This window comes from Puma concolor, chromosome E2 (genome assembly GCF_028749965.1).
Source record: "Puma concolor isolate L17-30 chromosome E2, mPumCon1.1.hap2, whole genome shotgun sequence".
Lineage (NCBI taxonomy): Eukaryota > Metazoa > Chordata > Mammalia > Carnivora > Felidae > Puma > Puma concolor.
Window position 1 is genome coordinate 59,493,912 of NC_141681.1, and position 22,455 is coordinate 59,516,366.

The following is a 22,455-nucleotide window of genomic DNA, read 5'->3' on the forward strand; positions in this document are numbered from 1 at the left end:
GTCCGGTCGAGAACCACTGGGTTAGATCATTCAGGGACTCCAAAGGCAAGATAAACTTAGGTGCACAGGGCACCCGGGTGGCTCAGTCGGTTGAGCATCCAACTTTGGCTCAGGTCATGATCTCATGGTTCATGGGTTCAAGCCCCGCGTTGAGCTCTGCACTGACAGCCTGGATCCTGGAGGCTGCTTCAGATTCTGTGCTTCCTCTCTCTCTGCCCCTCCCCCACTTGTACTCTCTCTCTCTCTCTCTCTCTCTGTCTCTCTCTTAAAAATAAACAAACATTAAAAAATAAATAAATAAGGGCACCAGGGTGGCTCAATTGGTTAAGTGTCCGACCTCAGCTCAGGTCATGATTTCACAGCTCGTGGGGTCAAGCCCCATGTCAGGCTCTGTGCTGACGGCTTCGGATTCTGTGTCTCCCTGTCTCACTCTGCCCTTCCCCACTCATGCTCTGTCTCTTTCTCAAGAATAAACAAAAAAAATTTTTTTATTTAAAAAAAAAATTTTAATGTTTATTTTTGAGACAGAGAGAGACAGCATGAACGGGGGAGGGGCAGAGAGAGAGGGAGACACAGAATCTGAAGCCGCTCCAGGCTCTGAGCTGTCAGCACGGAGCCCAACGCAGGGCTCAAACTCACAGACTGTGAGATCATGACTTGTGGTAAAGTTGGGTGCTTAACCAACTGAGCCACTAGGTGCCCCGATAAACAAACATCTTTTAAAAAAAGAAACTTGGGTGCCCAAATATTTCTTTGTAATCTGACTCACTTTTCAGACACCACCCCCTTTGACCCTCACACAAGACGGAGAAGCAGATACAGCTTTAGTCCTACTCAAATGGGGAAACTTGAGCTTAGAAGAAAACGTATTTTTCTACTTGAAGCGTGGATGCCGGGAGCTGAGTAATCGATCCATCACCTCTGGCTTAGCACATGCACACGTGCATCCAGGTAATCGACGTCTTCTGTGATTTTTCTCTGCCCTGTGGTTCTCATTTCGTTTCTCCAGCTTCAAGGAGCAGCTCTGAAATCACAGTCCATGTGAATTTGTTCATGTTTGCAGAACTTTATTTTGCGTCTTGCAAATGTTAATGCTGTGGAAGTCATTCATCTTTCCACTGCACACTCCAGGTTTATGGACCACTCATATGTCTACAGCACAGTTACTTGCTTCAACACAGTAATCCCCACAGTGTCCTAATAAGGGACAGACACATTGTATCCAAATATCTCTGCTGTGAACAATGCTGAACTAAATATCATTCTGCAGATGCCCCTATGGACACATGTGAGAATATCTTTAAATTATGTTTACATTTCCAACAGGAAATTGCCCAATCTTTTACTCACGGCCAAATGGCACTTCAGACTCACTGTACCAGTTCCTTCTCCCAGCAATATAAGAAGGTGCCCACACGCCCAAAACCTGAAGTGGCCCAGCCTTCTCATCTTTGCCAGTTTCTTTTCTCTAATGCCTAAAGAGGTTAAGCATCTCATCACCTGCTCACCTGAGCTTGGAGTTTCCCTTCTGTAAATTAAAAGTCCAGCTTAAATTAAATTAAATTCCAGCTTAAAGAAGAACGTTTAAATGTATGCACCATCATACAGCTGGTGTTTGCCAAAGGAGAGTCTGAACCCAGGTGAGCTCATCTATTCCAGAGTCTAAACTCTCACCTGATAGCCCATCCCACCAAGTGTCAACCGTCCCTCCCTCCCCAGCATCATCCACATTGTTTCCTCCCCTCGGTTATTTCCATCAACGAACACACATGCTCGTACACTACTTCTCATACCCCTCACTCCAAACCATCTCTCCAGTTCTCACTACACCTGCTGTTAGCTTTCTACTTTACTTCCTTTTGTCAAAAGTTACTGAAAAAGTTATTGTTCATACCAGCTTCCAGGGCCTCTCCTTCTCATTCATATCTTTTTAAAAACTATGTCCTAATGGGGCGCCTGGGTAGCGCAGTCGGTTAAGCGTCCGACTTCAACCAGGTCACGATCTCACGGTCCGTGAGTTCGAGCCCCGCGTCGGGCTCTGGGCTGATGGCTCAGAGCCTGGAGCCTGTTTCCGATTCTGTGTCTCCCTCTCTGTCTGCCCCTCGCCCGTTCATGCTCTGTCTCTCTCTGTCCCAAAAATAAATAAACGTTGAAAAAAAAATTTTTTAAACTATGTCCTATTTATTTTAATTGCATAACTGAAAAAGAGAAATTCATCAAAACCAGGTGGAAACCATAAATCCCCCCTCCAAATGCCCTCTACACCATTCCCTTCCCCAGGAGGAACCCACCCATCCTGTGGCCAAATTGGTTGCAACTTGGTTCCCTCACAAAGAAGCTTCCTTATTCAGTTTCAGTACTTTGAAGGTTTCAACTCTCAGCGACACCTAGAACATTGTACCAAAATGCCATTAGGAATGTCCTCTGTGCCCAAACTGACTCTTATTTCTTGACTTCTCCTTGTATTTTATACCAATGAGCGCTCTTTAAACATTCCTAGACATTGTGTCTGCTCAGTGACCCAAAGCATCCTTACACCTGTTCCAGTGGGTCACCCCCTTTGCTTTCCAAAGGTCAGATCATGGGCTTGCCTCACTCAATAAATCATGAGTCCTTGAGACTAAAAACTATATCTTCATAATATGTATATCCCCATCACAGATCCAAGGAAAGAGTTGACTTTTGTAAACATATCTTGAATAGGCAACTGAATGGGTAAATATACAAGGGACCAGGAATCTGTTGAGAGATATTTGATGGGGCCCAGAATTTCTTGATAGTTGACAAGTTGACTCCAGTCTTAAGTCCTTGGGGAGCTCCAAGGTGATGGCTGATGTTGAGGAACATGAGTAGGACACCCCATGGAGCTGACCTTCTTTAAGGAGCACTGGAACACTGGAGTCTACACAGCCAGTCCTGGCTCTAAACTCAGGACAAGTTGAGGGTGGCGTACACACAGGGCTGGCCAGAGGAATCCTCACGGGTGTGGGAGAGTAGCGTGTCCATGTTCCCCCTAAGGGTTTCCTGGTGTAGCTGAGCATAGGTCACCTCCTGAGAGTCTTCCTCTATGGGGACCTGTCAGCATGGAGGTACAAAGTGAAAAGAGAGCACCTGTGGAAGGTTACTGGGGCCGGAGAGTAGGTAGGTAAGGAGAGACTCACCTGCATAGCCATCTGTCTGTCCTTTTCAGGCTGGATGTCCTCTAAGACATCATCTGCAAGGAAAGATGTGGGGGTAAGCCTCCAGAAAGAGCCTTAAAACTACCCAGTCCTATGTGTGTGTGTGTGTGTGTGTGTGTGTGTGTGTGTGTGTGTGTGTGTGTATTTATTTATTTCAGAGATGGTTGACTGAAACAGGGAAGGGCAGTGATGTCGTGTCCAGTAAGGTGATGCCCCCACCTTGTCTGCTTCTTCCAAGTTGCCTTCTGTCTTCCCCAAACACATCCTTTCCCCACCCCAGTTGTCCCTCCTTCTCACTCCCTCTTACTTTGGTTTTCTTCCTGGAAATCCATGACTGGGAAGGAGCTGAGAAAGAAAAGATATAAGTATTAAGACAAGTCTGAGAAATAAGGCGGAAGGTTTTCTACTGGGGGAGTCCAAATTTTCCTACCTCTTATACTTCACCTGGTTCTCGGTCTCACAATCAATGTTCCCTAAGGAGAGTCAGTAATCAGAGTCTTGGTAGGGGATCCACCAAGCCCTCTCAGGTTAACCCTCCCACCATCAGGACATACCGTGTTTGACCCGATGCCAACATTGGTAAAAGAGAAAGAGAAGGAAGAGAAGAAGTAAGACAACGATGGCCAAGATCCCAGTCACAATGGGAAGGTGTCCATTTCCAGGAGCAGGTGGATCTAGGAATTAGGAAACAGTAAAGGTCTGTTTTTGAGCTCTTGCTGGATTAATTTATCCATTTAATAAACATTTAACGTTTGCCTTCCCTACATGAGGCAAGTTATTGGATGTTTGGGAAACCATAGTAAACACGCCCAACAATAGAATCTATGGTCTAGAAGTATTTTTACACATAGAGATAAATTATAGGGCAAAACCATTTATGCCGAATTATATTTTTAAATAAAAGGGTTTCTTTGGGGATAAGCCCTGAAAGATAAGAAACACCTAGATCTCTGAAGTGCAGGGAGAATTGCCTCTAGACAGAGGGAACAGTGTAACATAACTCAACTCAGAGGTGAGAAAGAGCCCACACACAGAAGGACGGGAAGAGTGGCTCAGAAGAGTCTGGGTTTAGGTCTAAATGTAATAGTGAAACACAAAGGGATTGACAAGCATAGAGCTATGTATTTTTTAAATACTGCATTTTCTGTGTGACACATGGATTTAAGGAGCCAGGTGGAAAGATAAGGCATCAGGGAATGTGCTGCAGGGTGTGGCTGTGTTTTAACAATGGGGTGGTGGGAGAAAGAAGGAAATGGACTTGAGGAGTTTTCGAGGATAGAAACTCTGTACTTTCCGATTATGTTCTTCTTTCCAGCTTATCTTATGCAGGCAACGTGGGAGAGATTCCCCACCCCAGACATCACAAGGGACATCCTTGAGCAGAGCGCAGAGGGCTAACAGTCCAGCCTCTTTCCTCACCTGTAACCAAAAGCTTAACAGGGTTGCTAGGCAGTGACCAGCTGTGAGGGTAGATTTTAGAAGAACCATAGCATCTATAGATACCCCCATGGGCAAGGGTCACAGGAGAGATCAGGAAGGTGTTATGGTCCTGACGTAAAAAATCCTGAGGAGAGACATTCCTTCCATCTTTAGTCAAATTAAAGATTTCATAGTACGGAGATGTTTCACAAAGGAGTGTCACGTTCTCTCCTGAGGTCACATTGGGGTCTGGAAGAGCAGTCAGGGAGGGTGTGTCCTTGTATACACCTGGAAGAGAAGAGAGCCTCTTAACATTATCAGGGAACCACACACAACACCACCATTCTCTTGTTGGACCTAAAAGAAAGAAGGGAGAAGGTAGGTTGAAATTCAACAATTGTTCCTCTACAGGGATTATGAGGACAAGACAAACACTTTTCCATTTTCCCACAACCAGAGACCAGGCAGTGGCCATATATATGGAGGGGGAGCTTAGTATCTGTCCCCATGACGACAGTCCCCTGGGGACTCCAGCCACCTTCCTGAAGAGATATGGGACCACAGTCAGAACACAGAGATTTAGACCCAGATGGATAAGGTGGGAGGGCAGAGACAGAGGGCAGGGGTCCTATGATAGGGACACGTCGGGTCTAGGGTGGTGGGCAGCAGAGATAGGAGCTAAGGATGTGCCCTTGGGGGTGTCTCTTACCTGTCACCACCAGATCCAATGGGTCACTGCGTCCTGACCAGACTCCTTGCTTCCAGTATATACAGTAGTAAATTCCTGCATTGATGTATGTCACAGACTGGATGAAAAACGTGGAAACTCCCTGGGATCCATCTGAGGTTCTGTCGTACCGTGAGATCAAAGTTCCTATTCTAAGTAGCTGCCATCTGACTACTCCTGGAGGTCCCCTGCAGTGGATGGTCACAGAACTGCCCTGGGGAATCACAGCCCCGGGCAGTGCCCAGATGGAGGGCTGGGGTAATAATCCTGGAAGACAAATGGGACACGAACCCCAAACATGCTGATGTCAGGAAACACCTTTTCTCCATCCCCAGGAGGCAAGAGACAAGTTCTATCAACTCCAGTTTGACCTCAGTCTGTACTTTCTAATTGATTTAAGTTCTTCTTTCTGGCTTATCTCTTAACTGAGGCAAAAGGTCTGGTGGGCAAAGCATCCCATGAAGGAAACAAAAACTATCTCCTCAAGCAATAAAGACCCTGTATGACTGACCCCAAGGCAGTGATCAACCTGGCCTTTACTGCCCAGCTGCATGGCCCCACCAACCTCTGCCCCCACTTTCCTTATATAAACCTGGAAGTTTCTCAGTGCCCTGCAGACAGTCTGTGACATGTTAGTCTACTGTCTTCTCAGGGTTGGCCTCCCTGAGATAAATCCCTGTCCACCACTGCTTATGTCTCTGCCTTTGGAGTCTGTCAGTGGTGAGTGGCTGAACCTGGTCTTTAGGGACCCCCGGAGCCAATATTTGAAAGCCTTGCCTGCTGAAGGTGATTTGTCTCCCAGGACCCCACACTCTTGATTTCTGTCCTACACACACTTCTCAGTCTGGTTTGCTGTTTCTCATCATCTCCAAGCCACTAAACTTTGGGATGCCTCTGGGCTTGGTCCTTCAATCTGTTTTTCCTTTCTGTATGTACTCACTCCTGGGTTGTCCCAACATGGCTTTCTGTCATCGGTCTATACATAGACATCTATATATCCATAGATACTCGTGTACTATTCCTGTGTGTCTCACACACACAATATAACCACTCACCAGAACTCTAGACTGATTTATCCAACTGTGAACTTCTCATGTACACTGGGAATTTTCAACTAGTTGTATCCAAATTAGAGTTCCTGATATATCCCCCAAAGATCCAATCCAACTTAGTCTTCCCCATCAATTTAAGAATAACTGGCATTCCTTGGCATCATTGCTGACTAGTTTCTCGCCACTGCTGGTGTCCTATTTAGAAATGAACGCTGTGGGTCTATGTTCTTACCACCTGCTGTTACCACCCCTGGGGTTGAGAAACCATTATCTCTCATCAGATCACTGCATTTACTTTGCCCCCTTCTTCTACAAAACTCCCCAACTGCCCCCCATGCCCTCGTGCAAACACCAAAGACTGTGATCCTGTTTAATAAGTCCCATTAACTCAGTTCTCCACTCACAGCCCCAATAGCCCCATCTCGTTCTGAGTAACCTCTTGCCCTGCTCTACCAAGCTCTTGGCTCCCTGATCTCACCCCCCGACACACACACACACACACACACACACACACACACACACACACACAATATTCTCACTTGCTGCCCATCCTCCAGACCCACTGGCCTGCATCTAGATGACCAGCCTAGTTAGTTCCACATCAGCACAACCACATCAGCATTTGTTTCCTGCATGTAAGGGTGTTCTCCCTGATAGCTTCTGCCTCCCTTCCCCGCTCCAGACTTTACTGTAGTGTCCACATGGGAATGCCTTCCTCCAATGCACCTCTCCCCAAACACACACTTTCTGGGCCCCCCTTCATTCTTCATGTTTCTCTTTAGCATTAAACACCTCACATGTTATAGATCTTAGTTATCTATTTTATTAACATTATTTCCCTTCAATTGGAGGGCAAAGACATTTTTGGGCATTCAAAGCCCTTTCCTCTGACACAAAGTACAATGTGGAGGTCACACCAAAGGCTCAGTATATCCGCAATATGAAGGAATTAACTTACCTCTTGGAGGAGTTCTAAGATTAAAATAAGATAATGTATGCAAAAGCTGAGAACAACATTCAGCAGGGGCAAAACCCCAATAAATTTTATGTGGCCATTGTTAATTTTACACAATGGTACCTCATCTGAGGCTGTTTTCTGAACTTGGCATGCCTTGTATCTTAACTGGTGCCACGCTCTGTCATTATTTCATGTTACAAAGGAGGAGGAACTCAGGGCTCAAGTACAGGAAATTACTTGCAAAAAGTCACAGGACTACCGAACGTTGCGGTCTTCGTTCTGCTTCAGGTCTGTCTTCTGAGCAAGGGTGCCATCCTTGTGAGCTGACCCCTCCTTAGGGAAGGGACCTGGAAGCAGCTGAGGGGTTGCCCAATGGAAAAGGACACCCAACACACCCAGTAGGCGACAGCCTCCGATCCACTGGGGACATGAGGCAAGCTCCCCAGCTCTCTGCGTCTGCCTTCTAAGTGCCAGCCTTGGCTGTGTTTCCTCTCAGGGTTATTAAAGGACCTGGATGTCCCCTTCTTGACTCACCCGTGCTGATAGGGAAGAGTCAGGCATCCGGAAGCTTTCTGGAGAAGGAAAAAGACTTTCCACCAAAAATGGGTGTGATGATGCGAATTTAAAAATTAGAACTGAAGAGGGTTAGTGAGGGGATGACACAGGTTGAAAGTTGAGACTCAACCAAAGCTGCCTAAGCTCAGCCCATGTCAGAACTGCTTAGGAGGAAACACTCACCATTTTTTGCCCAAATCCTTTGTTCCAGACAAAACACTGAAACAAAGAGAGACCTGGTGAGAGAGGTCTACCCTAGAAACCAATGATCCCCAAACACCTGATACTGGACACCAGACCTGCGTTCAATAGGAGAATGGTGACCCTACAGGTGATCTCTCTATAACCAACTGGCCCAGGACCTCCCAGAGAAGAATCCCATGGAAGGGACCTCCGTGTCTCCATTCTCTTCCCCTGCCACCTCCCGCACAGCCCCCTTTGCAACACTCACCAAGTCCCAGCAGAAAAGTGAACCCCAGGGACATAGCACTGGACCCACAGTGTTCTCAGCAGGACACACCCACGGGTGGAGCAGCCTGGGGCTTTGAGCCTTCACACAGCATGATGTGCACCTGCTAAACACAAAGAGCAACTCTGCTTTTGCAAGACATGGCTCTGCCTTTTGACCCTCCACCGGAACACTGGACTCAGGCAGGAGCTGCTCTGTGGGTTTCCTGCTGTAATCTCACAACCGCAAAGACATTGGAGATGTGCGTAATGCTCCTAACAGTGACCCGTATTTCGGCTACAGGACGTTGAAGAAGGTTTAACAAAAAAACAGAAGTGAGATGCAGTGAAAGAAGACTGAATCTAATATGTAGAAATCAGTGAAACTGTTATGGTTGGAGCCACAGACCTACATCAGTCTTGAAAATTTGGTGGAGGGTAATGTCGAGCCAGGGAGCATGTCTGGGAGACTTGTGGACGTGGCTTCTCTGTAGTGATCGTGTGTGTGAAAAGTCATGGAGTCAACTAAGTCATGGAGAAAATCTTTCCTGAATTACTGCACCTAAGAATGATGTCCTGACCAAAAAATCTCTGAGGGGGCAATCATCCCAGTTCACTTGAAAGGACTATTTTAATTTGCTTGGAATGGTCAATGACCTTCTTCTAATCTGAGAAATATGTAAATTCTTAGGCATTTGATATATATATATTATACAGCCTTTTTTATATATTTTATATATTTTATATATTATATATTTTTATATATTTTTTAATATTTATTTATTTTAAGAGAGAGAGAGCACAAGCAGGGGAGGGGAAGAAAGAGGGGGAGACACAGAATCCGAAGCAGGCTCCAGGCTCTGAGCTGCCAGCACAGAGCCAGATGCGGGGCTTGAACTCACGAACCGTGAGATCATGACCTGAGCTTAGTCATGATCAGACGCTTAACTGACTGGGCCACCCAGGCGTCCTGGCCTTTTTTTATATAAAAGGGAAAGTATATGTCTTTACTTCTCTTAAGATGTTTTTAATAGCAAGATGATTTCGTATAATAATCTGGTTTGGGCCACCTGGATGGCTCAGTTGGTTGAGCTTCTGACTCTTGATTTCAGCTCAGGTCATGATCCCAGGATTGTGGGATTGAGTCCCACATCAGGCTCTGTGCTAGGCATGGAACCTGCTTGGAACTCTCTCTCTCCCTCTCCCTCTCCCTCTTTCTCCCTCTCCCTCTGCCTCTCTCCCCTGCTCGCACACACTGTCTCTCTACAGTTTATTTTTGTGTCTGTAATTCAAAATGTGTGAATGATTGGGGCACCTGGGTGGCTCAGTTGGTTAAGCCTCTGATTTCTGCTCAGGTCATGATCTCACGGTTCTTGGGTTCAAGCCCCATGTCGGGCTCTGTGCTGACAGCTCAGAGCCTGGAGCCTGCTTCCGATTCTGTGTCTCCCTCCTCTCTGCCCCTCCCCTGCTCACGCTCTGTCTCTCTCTCTCTCAAAAATAAATAAACATTTAATTAAATAAAACTTAAGTTAAATTGAAATAAAATTAATTTAAATAAAACTTAAAAAAAAGTTTAAGATTCCTACTACAACCTCATGAAGTGCATGATCACAACTAGTCTTGCCTTTCAACAAAGCAATAGAGGTTAAAATTTACAAAACAACTCTTTCAGGCATTGGGTAACATGCAATGTTGGATGATGATGCCCAAAAGACGGAAACAAACAAGATTGGCCATATAATTGCTCACGTTCTTTGCTTATACTTGATCTTAGCCAAAAGCCAGAGAAGTGATGTCGTTCTGTGCTTATAAGTGTAGGGTACAGTGATATCCCTGAGTCATAAAGCTGCTGCCACAATGGAGTAGGATCAAGTGGACTGAGGGAAGCATGACCCAGCCCCGGGAGGCAGAGCACATGTGAAGGTCAATGTGGATATTATGGACGGTGGTGAGATGGTAGCCTTTATTCTGGGGACGTTACCGTGGCATGTGGCATTATTGAAGAAAATGCCCAGGCAGTGTGATGAATCAAGACTGCAAAGGGGAGGGCCAATGACCTTGTATCATTTCCTTTGCCCTTGTGGATAAGATATCCAGAAATCACTAGTAAATCAACTATTGTTAGAGAAACACAGGCTGGATCTAACATTTGGTGTCATCATCTGACAAGGAGAGGTAGGGCTGAAGGAAGGGGTGTGGTACCTACCCCAGGTTGATGGGGATAAGAGGAGTGTGGTCATGAAAAGGAGGGATGCCAGGGGATGTTGAGGGATCGGGAGCTGAGGAGGGACAACAGGCCTATGGAGAAACATCCGCAAAGAAAAAGGATTCAGGAATGACACTGAGGCAGAAGTCAGATGTCACATCGAGCCGTAGAAAGAGAAAGAAAGAGAATATGATCTGGGATTTGGGAAGTCTCTCCTTCTGGCACAATTGCTGGGACTCTACACCATTCCGTGGCATGCAGAGTTCATGGAGCCCAAGTCCTTTGAGAATCTCTAGATTCCCTCATTCTGATGAGGTGCTATGAAGAGTTACTGCTCAGCCTGGGGGCTCCCTAACTGCGCCTTGCAGACCTTCTCTGCTCTTCCGGGCTCCCAGCAGTAGAAGCCCCATAACTAAGAGGAGCAGGCCACCAAGGCTAAACTGGATGATGTTCTGTGTTGTGTAATCTGGGATGTTCTCTTTTCCGTAATCTTGGGGTAACGATTCTGTGGGAAAAAGAAAGAATTTAATATGGGACCAACAGCATATCCCCTCAACCCCAACAATACAAAGATCACACATAAACGACACATCATCCAAATTCAGATAGGCTCAGTCAGACCCCTCTTATGACCTGAAAGTCTCTTTTTTTCACTCTGATCAAATGTGAGGCTGCAGGTGGTTCCCTGAACAAGAGTGTCTGGGTTAAGGCATAAATAGTAAAACTCAAACCACAATCTGTCTTCTCCCCAAGTCAAGAGTGCTGACGTGGGGTGGTGGTCACACAGAGGATGTAAAACGTAATGCGGCATTTGTTCAGGATCCTAACAAAGACATGGCACCTGCCTGCTGACCCTGACCTCAGTGCCATGATGAGGGGCATGGCCAAGAGAGGGGGAGGCAAAGGGAAAGGTGGGGTCATCAGAGCCTGAGACGTTCTCCACTTCCCTGCTATGAGCTCAACTTCTGGTCACATGACCCTGGGAAGCCCACGAAAGCCTCAGAATGGTAGAGACGTACAAAGAGTTGCTAAACATTACTATCCATAAATGTCTAGTATCACAGGGCTATGAGCAGCTGTCTGTGTTCTCTCAGAAGTGGTAGGAACATGTGGCTCAAGGTCACATGGTTGAGGAGACACTCAACCAGGGACAGCATAGAAGGGGAGCCTGGCCACCTAACTGGTAGAGAGAAATTCATCAAACTTCAGCTCCAACCACAATAATGCCACATTCAATCTGAGACCAGAGACACCCCTCCCACCCCCCGGCCCAGTGGAAAGGGGAGAGGTGATTACAGTGTCCCAGGGAGGAAGGATATTGAGGCTAACGTGGCATAGGCTGGAATTGTTCTGCATGTCCCAGTCCCGCAGGGTACAAGGGTTTGGAAACTGAAGGTCCACCTTCCAACCCCATTCGTTAAAGATTTGTTTCTACCTCTACTCTCAGTATACTTTCCATATAGCCAGAGGTGGCTTGAAAATGCGATGAGATTCTACTCTCCATTGGGCATCAGGGAAAGAACTTGAAAGCTGGAGACTTTGGGGTTCCATTCTGAGAGGTGGAAAGGGGAGAAAGACTGGCAAAAAGAACATTCTAGACTAAGGGCAAAAGCAGAGGGAGTATAGCTGGAAAGAAGCGGGTGAAGTGGAAATTGAAGCAGGGGTCAGAACAAACTGGAACTGGAGTCTGTAGAAATAGCTGAATTGTTCACTCAAAGTGCCAAAAAAATAAGGTTTTGAAGCGCTTGCATAGGCTCATGGTGCAATGGAATGGGTTTTGAAAGGATGGCTTCAAGTGCGGTGAGGAGGGATCACGGCATCGGGCAGTGGTGGAAGATGAAGACACGTAGGGGGGATGTAACTGGAACCCAGTGATATATGAAGGTACCTGAGAACACCTGAGGGTGTGGAGAAAAATCTGCAAACTCATCATCACTTTCCAAAGTAGAAACAACAGAAAGTGTTCACCCATTAGGTGTGGATTTTATGGGAAAGAAAGGGGAATCAAGATTGGCACAAAAATATTCCATTGGAAAGAAAGGGAAGACGGGGATGTCACTGCTGGAGAAGTGGTCTGAGGGCAGGGTTTTTAGTCACAGGTTGTGCTGATCAAGAGCGCTTTGTAGAAATGGAATTTTTGATATCGTTTGGTGCGATTCAACCAACATGGAAGACTGCTGACGTAAGACGCACCATTGTTTTACAAGGAGGTGAAAAGAACGGAGTCAGCCAGTCAGACTATAGTCACGTCCTAACTTTAGAGGCGACAGATGTGGAAGACGTGCATTTCAGGATATAAATGTGAAACTATATGCTCCCTATATTACGTATATTATATATGCTAAATACAAAATATAATATATAACTGTATATTACTATATATTACTATATAACATATAATATATTACTATATAACATATAATGTATATGCTAAATACAAAATATGATAATATATAATGTTGTGAGTTATATATTTTTTTTTAATTTTTTTTCAACGTTTATTTATTTTTGGGGGGACAGAGAGAGACAGAGCATGAACGGGGGAGGGGCAGAGAGAGAGGGAGACACAGAATCGGAAACAGGCTCCAGGCTCTGAGCCATCAGCCCAGAGCCCGATGCGGGGCTCGAACTCACGGACCGCGAGATCGTGACCTGGCTGAAGTCGGACGCTTAACCGACTGCGCCACCCAGGCGCCCCCATGAGTTATATTTTTATATATACTTTGTGTTGGACATAATCTAGTACGTGTGTGTGTGTGTGTGTGTGTGTGTGTATAAATAAAGTCACATGCTATTCAGGAGGGGCTTTCTGGGCTTCATAAATATAATGAACATTCATCAGCAGATGCTGGAAGTCTTGCACATTTAACTTTCCGTATTCCCGGCGTCCTTGCCAGTCTTCTTGAGTGTATTCACCAATTTGAGTCGGTGCCCTGCTGTGTCCCCTCCTCATCCCAGCCTCAGCCTGCTGCCTCCTCTCATATCCCCCCCCCCCGACTCTGATCACCTTGATTTCTTATATATAGTTCCATTTGCTTACCAACGTGCAACATACCTGTTCATCTTCCAAGATTCCACTCCAATGGAATACTTGGCTTAGCGCACTGAGCCCCTCACAGAAAAATGGGCTCGGCACCCCTGCCTGTTCACGTGAAGTCTTGAACATAACCCATCACATAGACACTGCTTTCTTGCTTTCTGTGGTCCTCCCCTACTGGACTCAGTTTACTAGAGGTCATTTTCACAACCCAGCATCATCAGCTTGCAGTCGGACAGACAGAAAGCTTGACACAAAGAGTCTTGACATTATGACCTCCCCTGACTTCTGTGTCATGACCTCTGGAGGTACCAACATCTGGGAAGGGTCTGAGGAGGGTTATGAAAAGCGTCCAATCTCTTTGTGCTCAGTGTTCCCGGGATATCCCCTAGCACCTATAGCGACTTTGCATGAATTGAGAAAAGGCACATGTGCCCTGAGACCGCTTTCTCAACTCAACATGACCCAGAGATTCCCACAGTGACCCTGATGTGGATGGAGCTGCATTCCATGTGGCCCCACACGCTCTGCAACACCAGAAACACCTCACACAGCTGGCCTTGGAGCTCCCTCCCCAGTCACCTCGTGGGACATCCCAGCACACAGACATGGAAGTGACCGGTCTAGGACATTCCTCACCTGTGACTAAAAGCTCAAGGGGATCGCTGGGCAGTGACCACCGGGACTGATTGTTGCTAAAAGAACCATAGCACCTGTAGGTCCCCTGATGGGCTGAGGTCACAGGGGAGATGAGGAATGTGTTGTGATCTTGATATAAATAGTCCTGGGGACAGACAGCGGTTCCATTCTTGCAGAGAAAGATGTCATAGTTATGTACATGACAAAGAAGGGTCACGGTCTCTCCGGAGGTCACATTGGCGCCTGGATGAGCAGTCAGGGAGGGTGCTTTCGTGTACACTCCTGGAACATAGTAGAGCTAGTTATTAGAGGGAAGCCATACCCAAAGCCATCATTCTCTTGGTCTGACCTGAGAGAAGGAAGGACAAAGTCAAGGGGAAATTCACCCCTTGCCAGGACAAAACACCCGCTTTTCTTACTTTCCCATGACCCAAGACCAGAGAGTGGTCATATAGGGAAAGATGAGTGTCTGTCACCATGATGTGCGGTCCCTTGGGGGCTCCAGCCGTCTCCCTGAAGGGATTTGGGATCATATCAGAACACAGACCGGAACCAGATGTATAAAGTGGGAGGGCAGGGGTCTGTGATAGGGGCAAAGCTGGTCCGGTGTCGTGGGCAGCCCAGACCAAGGCTGGGGGACAGTGTCCTTTGGGGTGTCCCTTACCTGTCACCACAAGGTCCAGTGTGTCTCTGACTTCTGACCAGACTGCTTGCTTCCTGTGCATACAGCAGTATACCCCTGCATTGACGTAGGTCACATTCTGGATTAGGAACTCAACCACCTGCAGAGCACTCTGTGGTACTCTGTCACACCACAGAGCAGAGGGTCTTTGTCTCTGCAGATGGGAGATAACTGCACCTGCAGAATATGCTCACGGAACTGCCCCAGGGGATCACAGCACTGGGCACTGCCCAGATGTCAGGCTGGGAAGTGGTCACTGCAGGAGAAACAGTCTGAGATGAGAAGAAACCCAGCATCCCGCTTCCTTAAGAGGCCCTGGAGCAAAACACCATGTGGGTGTGGGTTAGAGTCCAGCACATGAGTCCCAGATGTGCCCCCACCTCAACCCCGCATCTCTAGATGAAAAGAGAGGTTCAGTCTCTTCATCTGTAAGAAGGAGCTCATTTCTATACTTACATAAAATCATTAACATTTCACAACGGACATCAGCCTGCTTAAAAATGACCTCCACAGGACGCCTGGGTGGCTTAGTCAGTTAAGGGTCCGACTCTTGACTTCAGCTCAGGTCATGATCTCACGGTTCATGAGTTTGAGCCTCACATCGGGCTCTGCGCTGACAGCACAAAGCCGGACTGGGATTCTCCATCTCTCCCTCTGTCTCTCTGCCTCTCGCCAGCTTGCACTGGTGCTCTCTCTCTCTCTCTCTCTCAACATAAATAAAAACTTTTAAGAAATGACCTTCGCTTGACTTCTAGCCACTCACGGTCTTGGTTTTCCTATGGTTTCCTTGAATATTCCTTCAACCTCAAACTCCTAAAATTATGCATGGAAACCTCTGGGCTCAGTGCTCCAACCTAGGTCTCATTTCTCTATATACTCGCCCTGTGTAGTCACCGTGAATAAAACGCACACACATACACATGCCCCTCACTTAAAGTCTAGACTAGTTCACCCAGCTGTGAGCTGCCCACCTGGGCGAGTCATCTCCTGTGGGACAGTCCCCTCCTTAGGGCCAAAATAGAGCTCCTGAAATATTCCGGAATACCTAATCCAATCTCATTCTCCACCAACAATTTAAGAGCAACTTATTCCTTAGTGTTATTACTGAGTGGTTTCCTCTCCACCACCCACATTCAACCTGAAAATCAACCCTGAGGGTCTCTTCCTCATCACTTTCACTGCTATCCTTGTTCCCCTTACTGCCCTTTAGTAATATTTCTCCTTAGCATTTTTTTAATTGTTAATATTTATTTATTTTTGAGAGAGAGACAGAGTGTGAGCAGGGGAGGGGCAGAGAGAGAGGGAGACACAGAATCCGAAGCAGGCTCCGGGCTCAGAGCTGTCAGCACAGAGCCCGACATGGGGGGCTCAAACTCACAAACTGTGAGATCATGACCTGAGCCAAAGTCAGATGCTTAACCAACTGAGCCACCCAGGCGCCCCTCTCTTGAGCATTAAAAACCTTCTAACAGGGGCGCCTGGGTGGCGCAGTCGGTTAAGCGTCCAGCTTCAGCCAGGTCACGATCTCGCGGTCCGTGAGTTCGAGCCCCGCGTCAGGCTCTGGGCTGATGGCTCAGAGCCTGGAGCCTGTTTCCGATTCTATGTCTCCCTCTCTCTGCCCCTCCCCTGTTCATGCTCTGTCTCTCTCTGTCCCAAAAAATAAATAAACGTTGAAAAAAAAAATTAAAAAAAAAAAAACCTTCTAACATAGCACATATTCCAAGTTCTCTGTTATGTTAATTTTATCTTTCCTCCCATTAAAGGGCAGGGATCTCTTTGCCTGTCATGTCCCCATGTAAGGGGGTTATTCAAAGCCATGTCCCCAGTAAGGGGAACAATGCTGACGTTACAGCAGGAATTCAATATATCCAGAATATGAAGGCATCAGTTTAGCTCATCGAGAAGCAGTACGCATAAAAGGAGACTATATGTGCAATTGGCCAAGACTAGTCCTTGGCACATGAGAAAACCTCAATAAATGTTATCCAGCAACTGATAACTTTATATGATATCAAATCTGAGCAAAGTGATGTTCCCTGAGCTTTACAGGTGTGCGGTGTCTTCATGGATGCAACAGCCTATTGCTATCCCCATTTTGGAAAGAAGGAACTTGGCATTCAGGGGTAGGAAACTGCTTGCACAAGTTCTCAGACTCGGCACATGTTGAGGTCTGGATTTTCTCTACTGTCTCTTTGCTGAGCAAGAGTGCTTTCTCCCGTGAGCTGGCCTCTCGGTAAATCAGGAAGCTGGAAGCAGCCAAGGCAATGCCAAATGGAAAGTGCCCGGCACAGGCAGAGAGAATTGATCCCTTATCTACGAGGAGACATGGGCCTGTGCTCTGTGTCTGTTCTCTGTGTCTGTTTTCAGTATCACTCTCAGCTATGTTTCCCTTCAATATTATTCTCAGTGACCCTGGCAGATTCTTTCCTTTTTTTTAATTTTTTTTTTTTTTTTTCTGAGAGAGAAAGAGAGAAGGTGCACATGAGCAGAGGAGAGGGGCAGAGATAGAGGGGGAGAAAGAATCCCGAGCAGGTTCCACACTCAGCATGGATTCCAGTGCAGGCCTCCGTCTCACGAGCCGTAAGATCATGAGCAGAGCAGGTATCGAGGGTCGGTTCTATACACACAATGGAATATATTCAGCCTTGAAAAGGAAGGGCCTTCTGGCATGTGCTACAACACAGATGAACCCTGAGGACATTATCCCATGAAATAAGCCAGACACAAAAAGACACACACTGTCTAACTGCACTTGTATGAGGTATATAGAGAAGTCAAATTCATAGAATCAGAAAATAGAGTGGTGGTTGCTGGAAGCTGGGAGAGAAGAATTGGGGAGTTGCTGGTTAACAGGTATAGAGTGTCTGTTTTGCAAGATGAAAAGTTCTGGAGGTTGATTGCACAACAATGTGAATGTACTTATCACTACTGAAACATGCTTAACATCAGCTAAGGTGGTAAACTTATGTTAACTGTATTTTACCACAATTTTATTTATTTTCTAACATTTATTTATTTTTTGAGAGACAGAGTGGGACAGAGTGCGAGCAGGGGAGGGACACAGAGAGAAGGAGACACAGAATCCGAAGCAGGCTCCAGGCTCTGAGCTGTCAGCACAGAGCCCGACGCGGGGCTCAAACCAACCAACTGTGGTGAGATCATGACCTGAGCCAGTCGGACGCTCAACAGACTGAGCCATCCAGGCACCCCAATTTTACCACAATTTTTAAACATAAATAAACAAAATGAAGACTGTGGGTGAGGGATGGTGTGGGTCAAGGGTTGGAACTAGTTCAAGGCTCCTGAGACTTATCCCACAGTGCACTCAGTCAGACTCAATGTGACTAGGTGGAAAAGGGAAGAAACACTCACCATTTTGTGCCCAAATCCTTTGGTCCAGACAACACACTGAAATAGAGAATATGCCTGGTAAGCGATGTCTACCCTATAACTCAGTGATTTCCAAACACCTGAGATCAGGGCATTGCCTGGATGCAAGTTGAGTAAAAGTGACCAGATGGGTGATTCCTCAGTAGTTAAATGACCCTAGGACCTCACAGAGGAAGAGTCCCATGAGAGGAACCCAAGACATGAACCTGAGTATATTCTCTTCCCCTTCTAACCTCACCAACTCCCCCTGCCGTACTCACCAAGTACAAGAAGGAAAATGATCCCCAGGGGCATGGTAGTGTCTCAGTCCACACCTCCCGGATGTGTCACGGCAAACTGGGCAGACAGTCGTCACAAGAAGACAGACCCACTCATGACACTCATGAGTGCTCTGGAGCTCAGAAGCCCTTGTCACAGGGCAACAGCATCAGCTACTACACAGGAAGGGAAACCACCGGTTCTGCAAAGTCAGGCTCTGTCCGCTCTCCTCCGCCATAACTGGGTCCAGGCCACGTGTCAGTCTGTGGATTTCCTACGGGAAACTTCAATTCAGACAGTGACTCAGGAGATGGGGTTAGTAGTAGCCATGATGGTCTGCGTGTGTACCACAGGAGAGTTGAGGGAGGCTTTGACAGAAAGAAAGAAAGAAAAAAAATGAATCAAATATGTATAATCCACTGAGACAGTCAACAACCTGGGTGGTGCTGCAGGTGACGATGACACTTGAAGGGCATCCGGCTGGTTCAGTCGGTGGAATGTGCAATCCTTGATCTCGGGGTTGTGGGTTCGAGCCCCGTGTTGGGTGCAGAGATTATTTAAAAACGAAATCAAAAAAAAAAAAAAGAAAGAAAGAAAGATCACACTTGATGGTTCAGTAGACCCAGGGAAGATACCTGGAAGAACGATTCTTTTTTTTTTAATGTGGAATTTATTGTCAAATTGGTTTCCATACAACACCCAGTGCTCATCCCAACAGGTGCCCTCCTCAATGCCCATCACCCACCCTCCCCTCCCTCCCACCCCCATCAACCCTCAGTTTGTTCTCAGTTTTTAAGAGTCTCTTATGGTTTGGCTCCCTCCCTAACTTTTTTCCTTCCCCTTCCCCATGGTCTTCTGTTAAGTCTCTGAGGATCCACATAAGAGTGAAAACATATGGTATCTGTCTTTCTCTGCCTGACTTATTTCACTTAGCATAATACCCTCCAGTTCCATCCATGTTGCTACAAAAGGCCAGATTTCATTCTTTCTCCTGCCAAGTAGGATTCCATTGTATATATAAACCACAGTTTCTTTTATCCATTCATCAGTTGATGGACATTTAGGCTCTTTCCATCATTTGGCTATTGTTGAGAGTGCTGCTATAAACATTGGGGTAGAAGTGCCCCTCTGCATCAGCACTCCTGTATCCCCTGGGTAAATTCCTAGCAGTGCTACTGCTGCGTCATATGGTAGGTCTATTTTTAATTTTTTGAGGAACCTCCACACTGTTTTCCAGAGTGGCTGCACCAATTTGCATTCCCACCAACAGTGCAAGAGGGTTCCCGTTTCTCCACATCCTCTCCAGCATCTATAGTCTCCTGTTTTGTTCATTTTAGCCACTCTGACTGGTGTGAGGTGATATCTGAGTGTGGTTTTGATTTGTATTTCCCTGATGAGGAGCGACGTTGAGCATCTTTTCATGTGCCTGTTGGCCATCCGGGTGTCTTCTTTAGAGAAGTAAGAACAATTCTTTTGTAAAATACGTACGCTCTATAATAATAGCAGACATGGAAAGACTCAACATAAATGGAGAAAGAAAATTTTCCCAGAATTATTGAATTCCAAAACTTATGTCCTGATTTAAAAAAAAAAAAATCTGAAAAACAATACCCATCCCTTGGTCCAGTTATCTCAATTTAGGTGAATTGACAGTTTTAATTTTCTTGGGATGGCTAGGAAAGTAGGGATCCTTTATCACTCTCTAATATCCATTTCTAGTATCGTGCGGTTTTCTTTGTGTTTGTCTTGAATGAGGTTTACAGAGTTTCTTGCCTCCCTGGGCACATATGTTTCATAAATTTCACAAAGCTCCCGTCACGATTTCTGCAATTCTGGAGCTCTTTTCTGCATGGCTCCCTGTAGTCGTCTATCCTACTCTGAATTTGTAGAGGGCATGAACCCAGCTTCCTGAATTCCCACATCTACGTCTTGTTGAAATTGTTGTGTTCTGCTTGGGTTTGTACTCCCTGGGTAGATGTCCAGAGGATACTTCTAGGCACAATGCGTCAGCAATCATGTGGCTAGACTTGTTTGTTTCAGTCTTTTGGATACCACAGTCCTGTATCGTGTGTTAGTATTAGTCCTGTACAGCAATATCTCAGAGTTATTTTGTGTATTTATTCACCTTCCCTATTTTTTTTTTTTTTGATGAACAGGCAAGATAGGTGATGGCTACTTCATCAAGAAGTAGAAGTCCTAAAAATATTTTAATAGTCAATCTTTAAGCATGATTTCAGTTCCAAGGCAGATTTCTTCCTTTCTTATTGGGTCCTCGTAGCGTAAATCTGAAGGTTATGTTATTATCCATCTTTTAGAAATGAGGAAATGGATGCACACTATTGAAAGATGTACTTTCGTGGAGCACCTGGCTGGCTCAGTTGGTACAGCATGTGGCTCTTGATCTTGGGGTTGTGAGTTCAAGCCCCATGTTGGGTATTAGAGCTTACTTTTTTTAAAAAAATGTAATTTGGGGGGCGCCTGGGTGGCTCAGTCAGTTAAGGATCAGCACAGAGCCCGACGTGAGGTTTGACCTCATGAACTGTAAGATCATGACCTGAGCCGAAGAGCCACCCGGGGAACCCCTGTATCTGTATATTGAAGAGATATCATCAGGGAGATTCTGCTCTTCAGAGGTCCCTAATGGTGTAAGGGATGGGGACAATTAATGGAAAGACTGCCCCTAAACATGGTCACAGCTTTGTGCCCTCCCTCCACATTAGGGATGGGAGGTGAAGGTCAGTATGGAGGCAAAAAAAATGAGGATAGTTTGTATATGAAAGAGAAACAGAGAGAAACAGAGAGAAAAAGAGCAAAGAGAGGGGAGATTGAAATTTCCTACACCTGATACAGTAAAATTGTGAAGGGGGAATACAAAACCCTTATGTTCCCTCAAGGGAACTAAGCCAAGTACTGGCTCCATAATGTTGGCGAAATATAATTTTTTTTGAGAGAGAGAGAGGGCCCAAGTGAGCAAGGGGTAGAGAGAGAAGGAGAATCCCAGAAAGGCCACCAGAAAGAGAGAGAATTCCAGGAGGGCCAGAGGGAGAGGGAGGGAAAGAGAGAGTGCACGTGCGCGAGTGAGCGGGGCAGGGGTAGAGAGAGAGGGAGAGAGAGAGAGAGAGAGAGAGAATCCTGAGCAAGCTCCACACTGTCAGCACAGAGCCCGACTCAGGGCTCGAACCCGCAGAAACCAAGAGTCAGATGCTGAACCGACTGAGCCACCCAGGTGCCCCCAAACATACAAGTTTTCTAAAGAAATGCTCTAAGAAACAGGACAGACATTTCCCCCCGTATTTTCAGCAGGGAGACTTAAGCTCTTGATTGTAATCAGTTATAATTGCCTTCACGAGGTCAGATATTCCAGGCATCCCGTGGTTATGCTCCCAATTTGGTGCTAGACCAGCAGCCTCCGCGCCTCCCCTGGAAGCTCCCTGCTGGCTCCGAAGTTCGGCCTGGAGAGGTTAATGTCTACTGCTCCAGTCCCAGCATGCACTTCCCCCTGGAGGGATTAATGGCTACTGCTCCGGTCCCACCACGCAATCTCCAGACCTTCACCCCTCTGCCGCTGGTAAGCACCATGCTCTTTTCTATCTCTGTGAATCCGGCTTCTTTAGAAACGCATGTACGTGAAACCACGCGGCGTTTGTCTTTGTGACTGGCTTCTTAGCATAGTGTTTTCAAGGTTCATCCGTGTTATAGCAGGTGTTAGTGCTGCCTTCCTTTTTGAGGCTGAATACCATTCCAGTGGACAGAGCAACTACGTTCCCTTTATCCCTTCATCTCTTGATGGACGCCGGATTGCTTCCACCCTTGGGCTGTTGTAAACCTGTGAAACAGGTGATGCAACAGTGGGGCAGTTCTTAGGTGCATATCAACTGAGTTTTGGGGTTCTTGTTTCCTGGCTTA

The 22,455-nt window shown here is 46.4% G+C and overlaps 1 protein-coding gene across 1 annotated transcript; it reads right to left on the bottom strand.

Moving 5' to 3' along the window:
• Window positions 1-2,675: 2,675 nt before the first annotated feature.
• Window positions 2,676-8,546, bottom strand: LOC112851117 (leukocyte immunoglobulin-like receptor subfamily B member 4). The gene is made up of 9 exons (XM_025914657.2): window positions 8,342-8,546; window positions 8,074-8,109; window positions 5,308-5,592; window positions 4,599-4,886; window positions 3,734-3,853; window positions 3,610-3,652; window positions 3,487-3,524; window positions 3,162-3,214; window positions 2,676-3,075 (listed from the first exon to the last, which is right to left on the bottom strand). Exons 1-9 carry the CDS (start codon window positions 8,373-8,375, stop codon window positions 2,929-2,931), a joined length of 1,044 nt encoding a protein of 347 aa, XP_025770442.2. The 5' UTR covers window positions 8,376-8,546; the 3' UTR covers window positions 2,676-2,928.
• Between the last annotated feature and the right edge of the window lie 13,909 nt (window positions 8,547-22,455).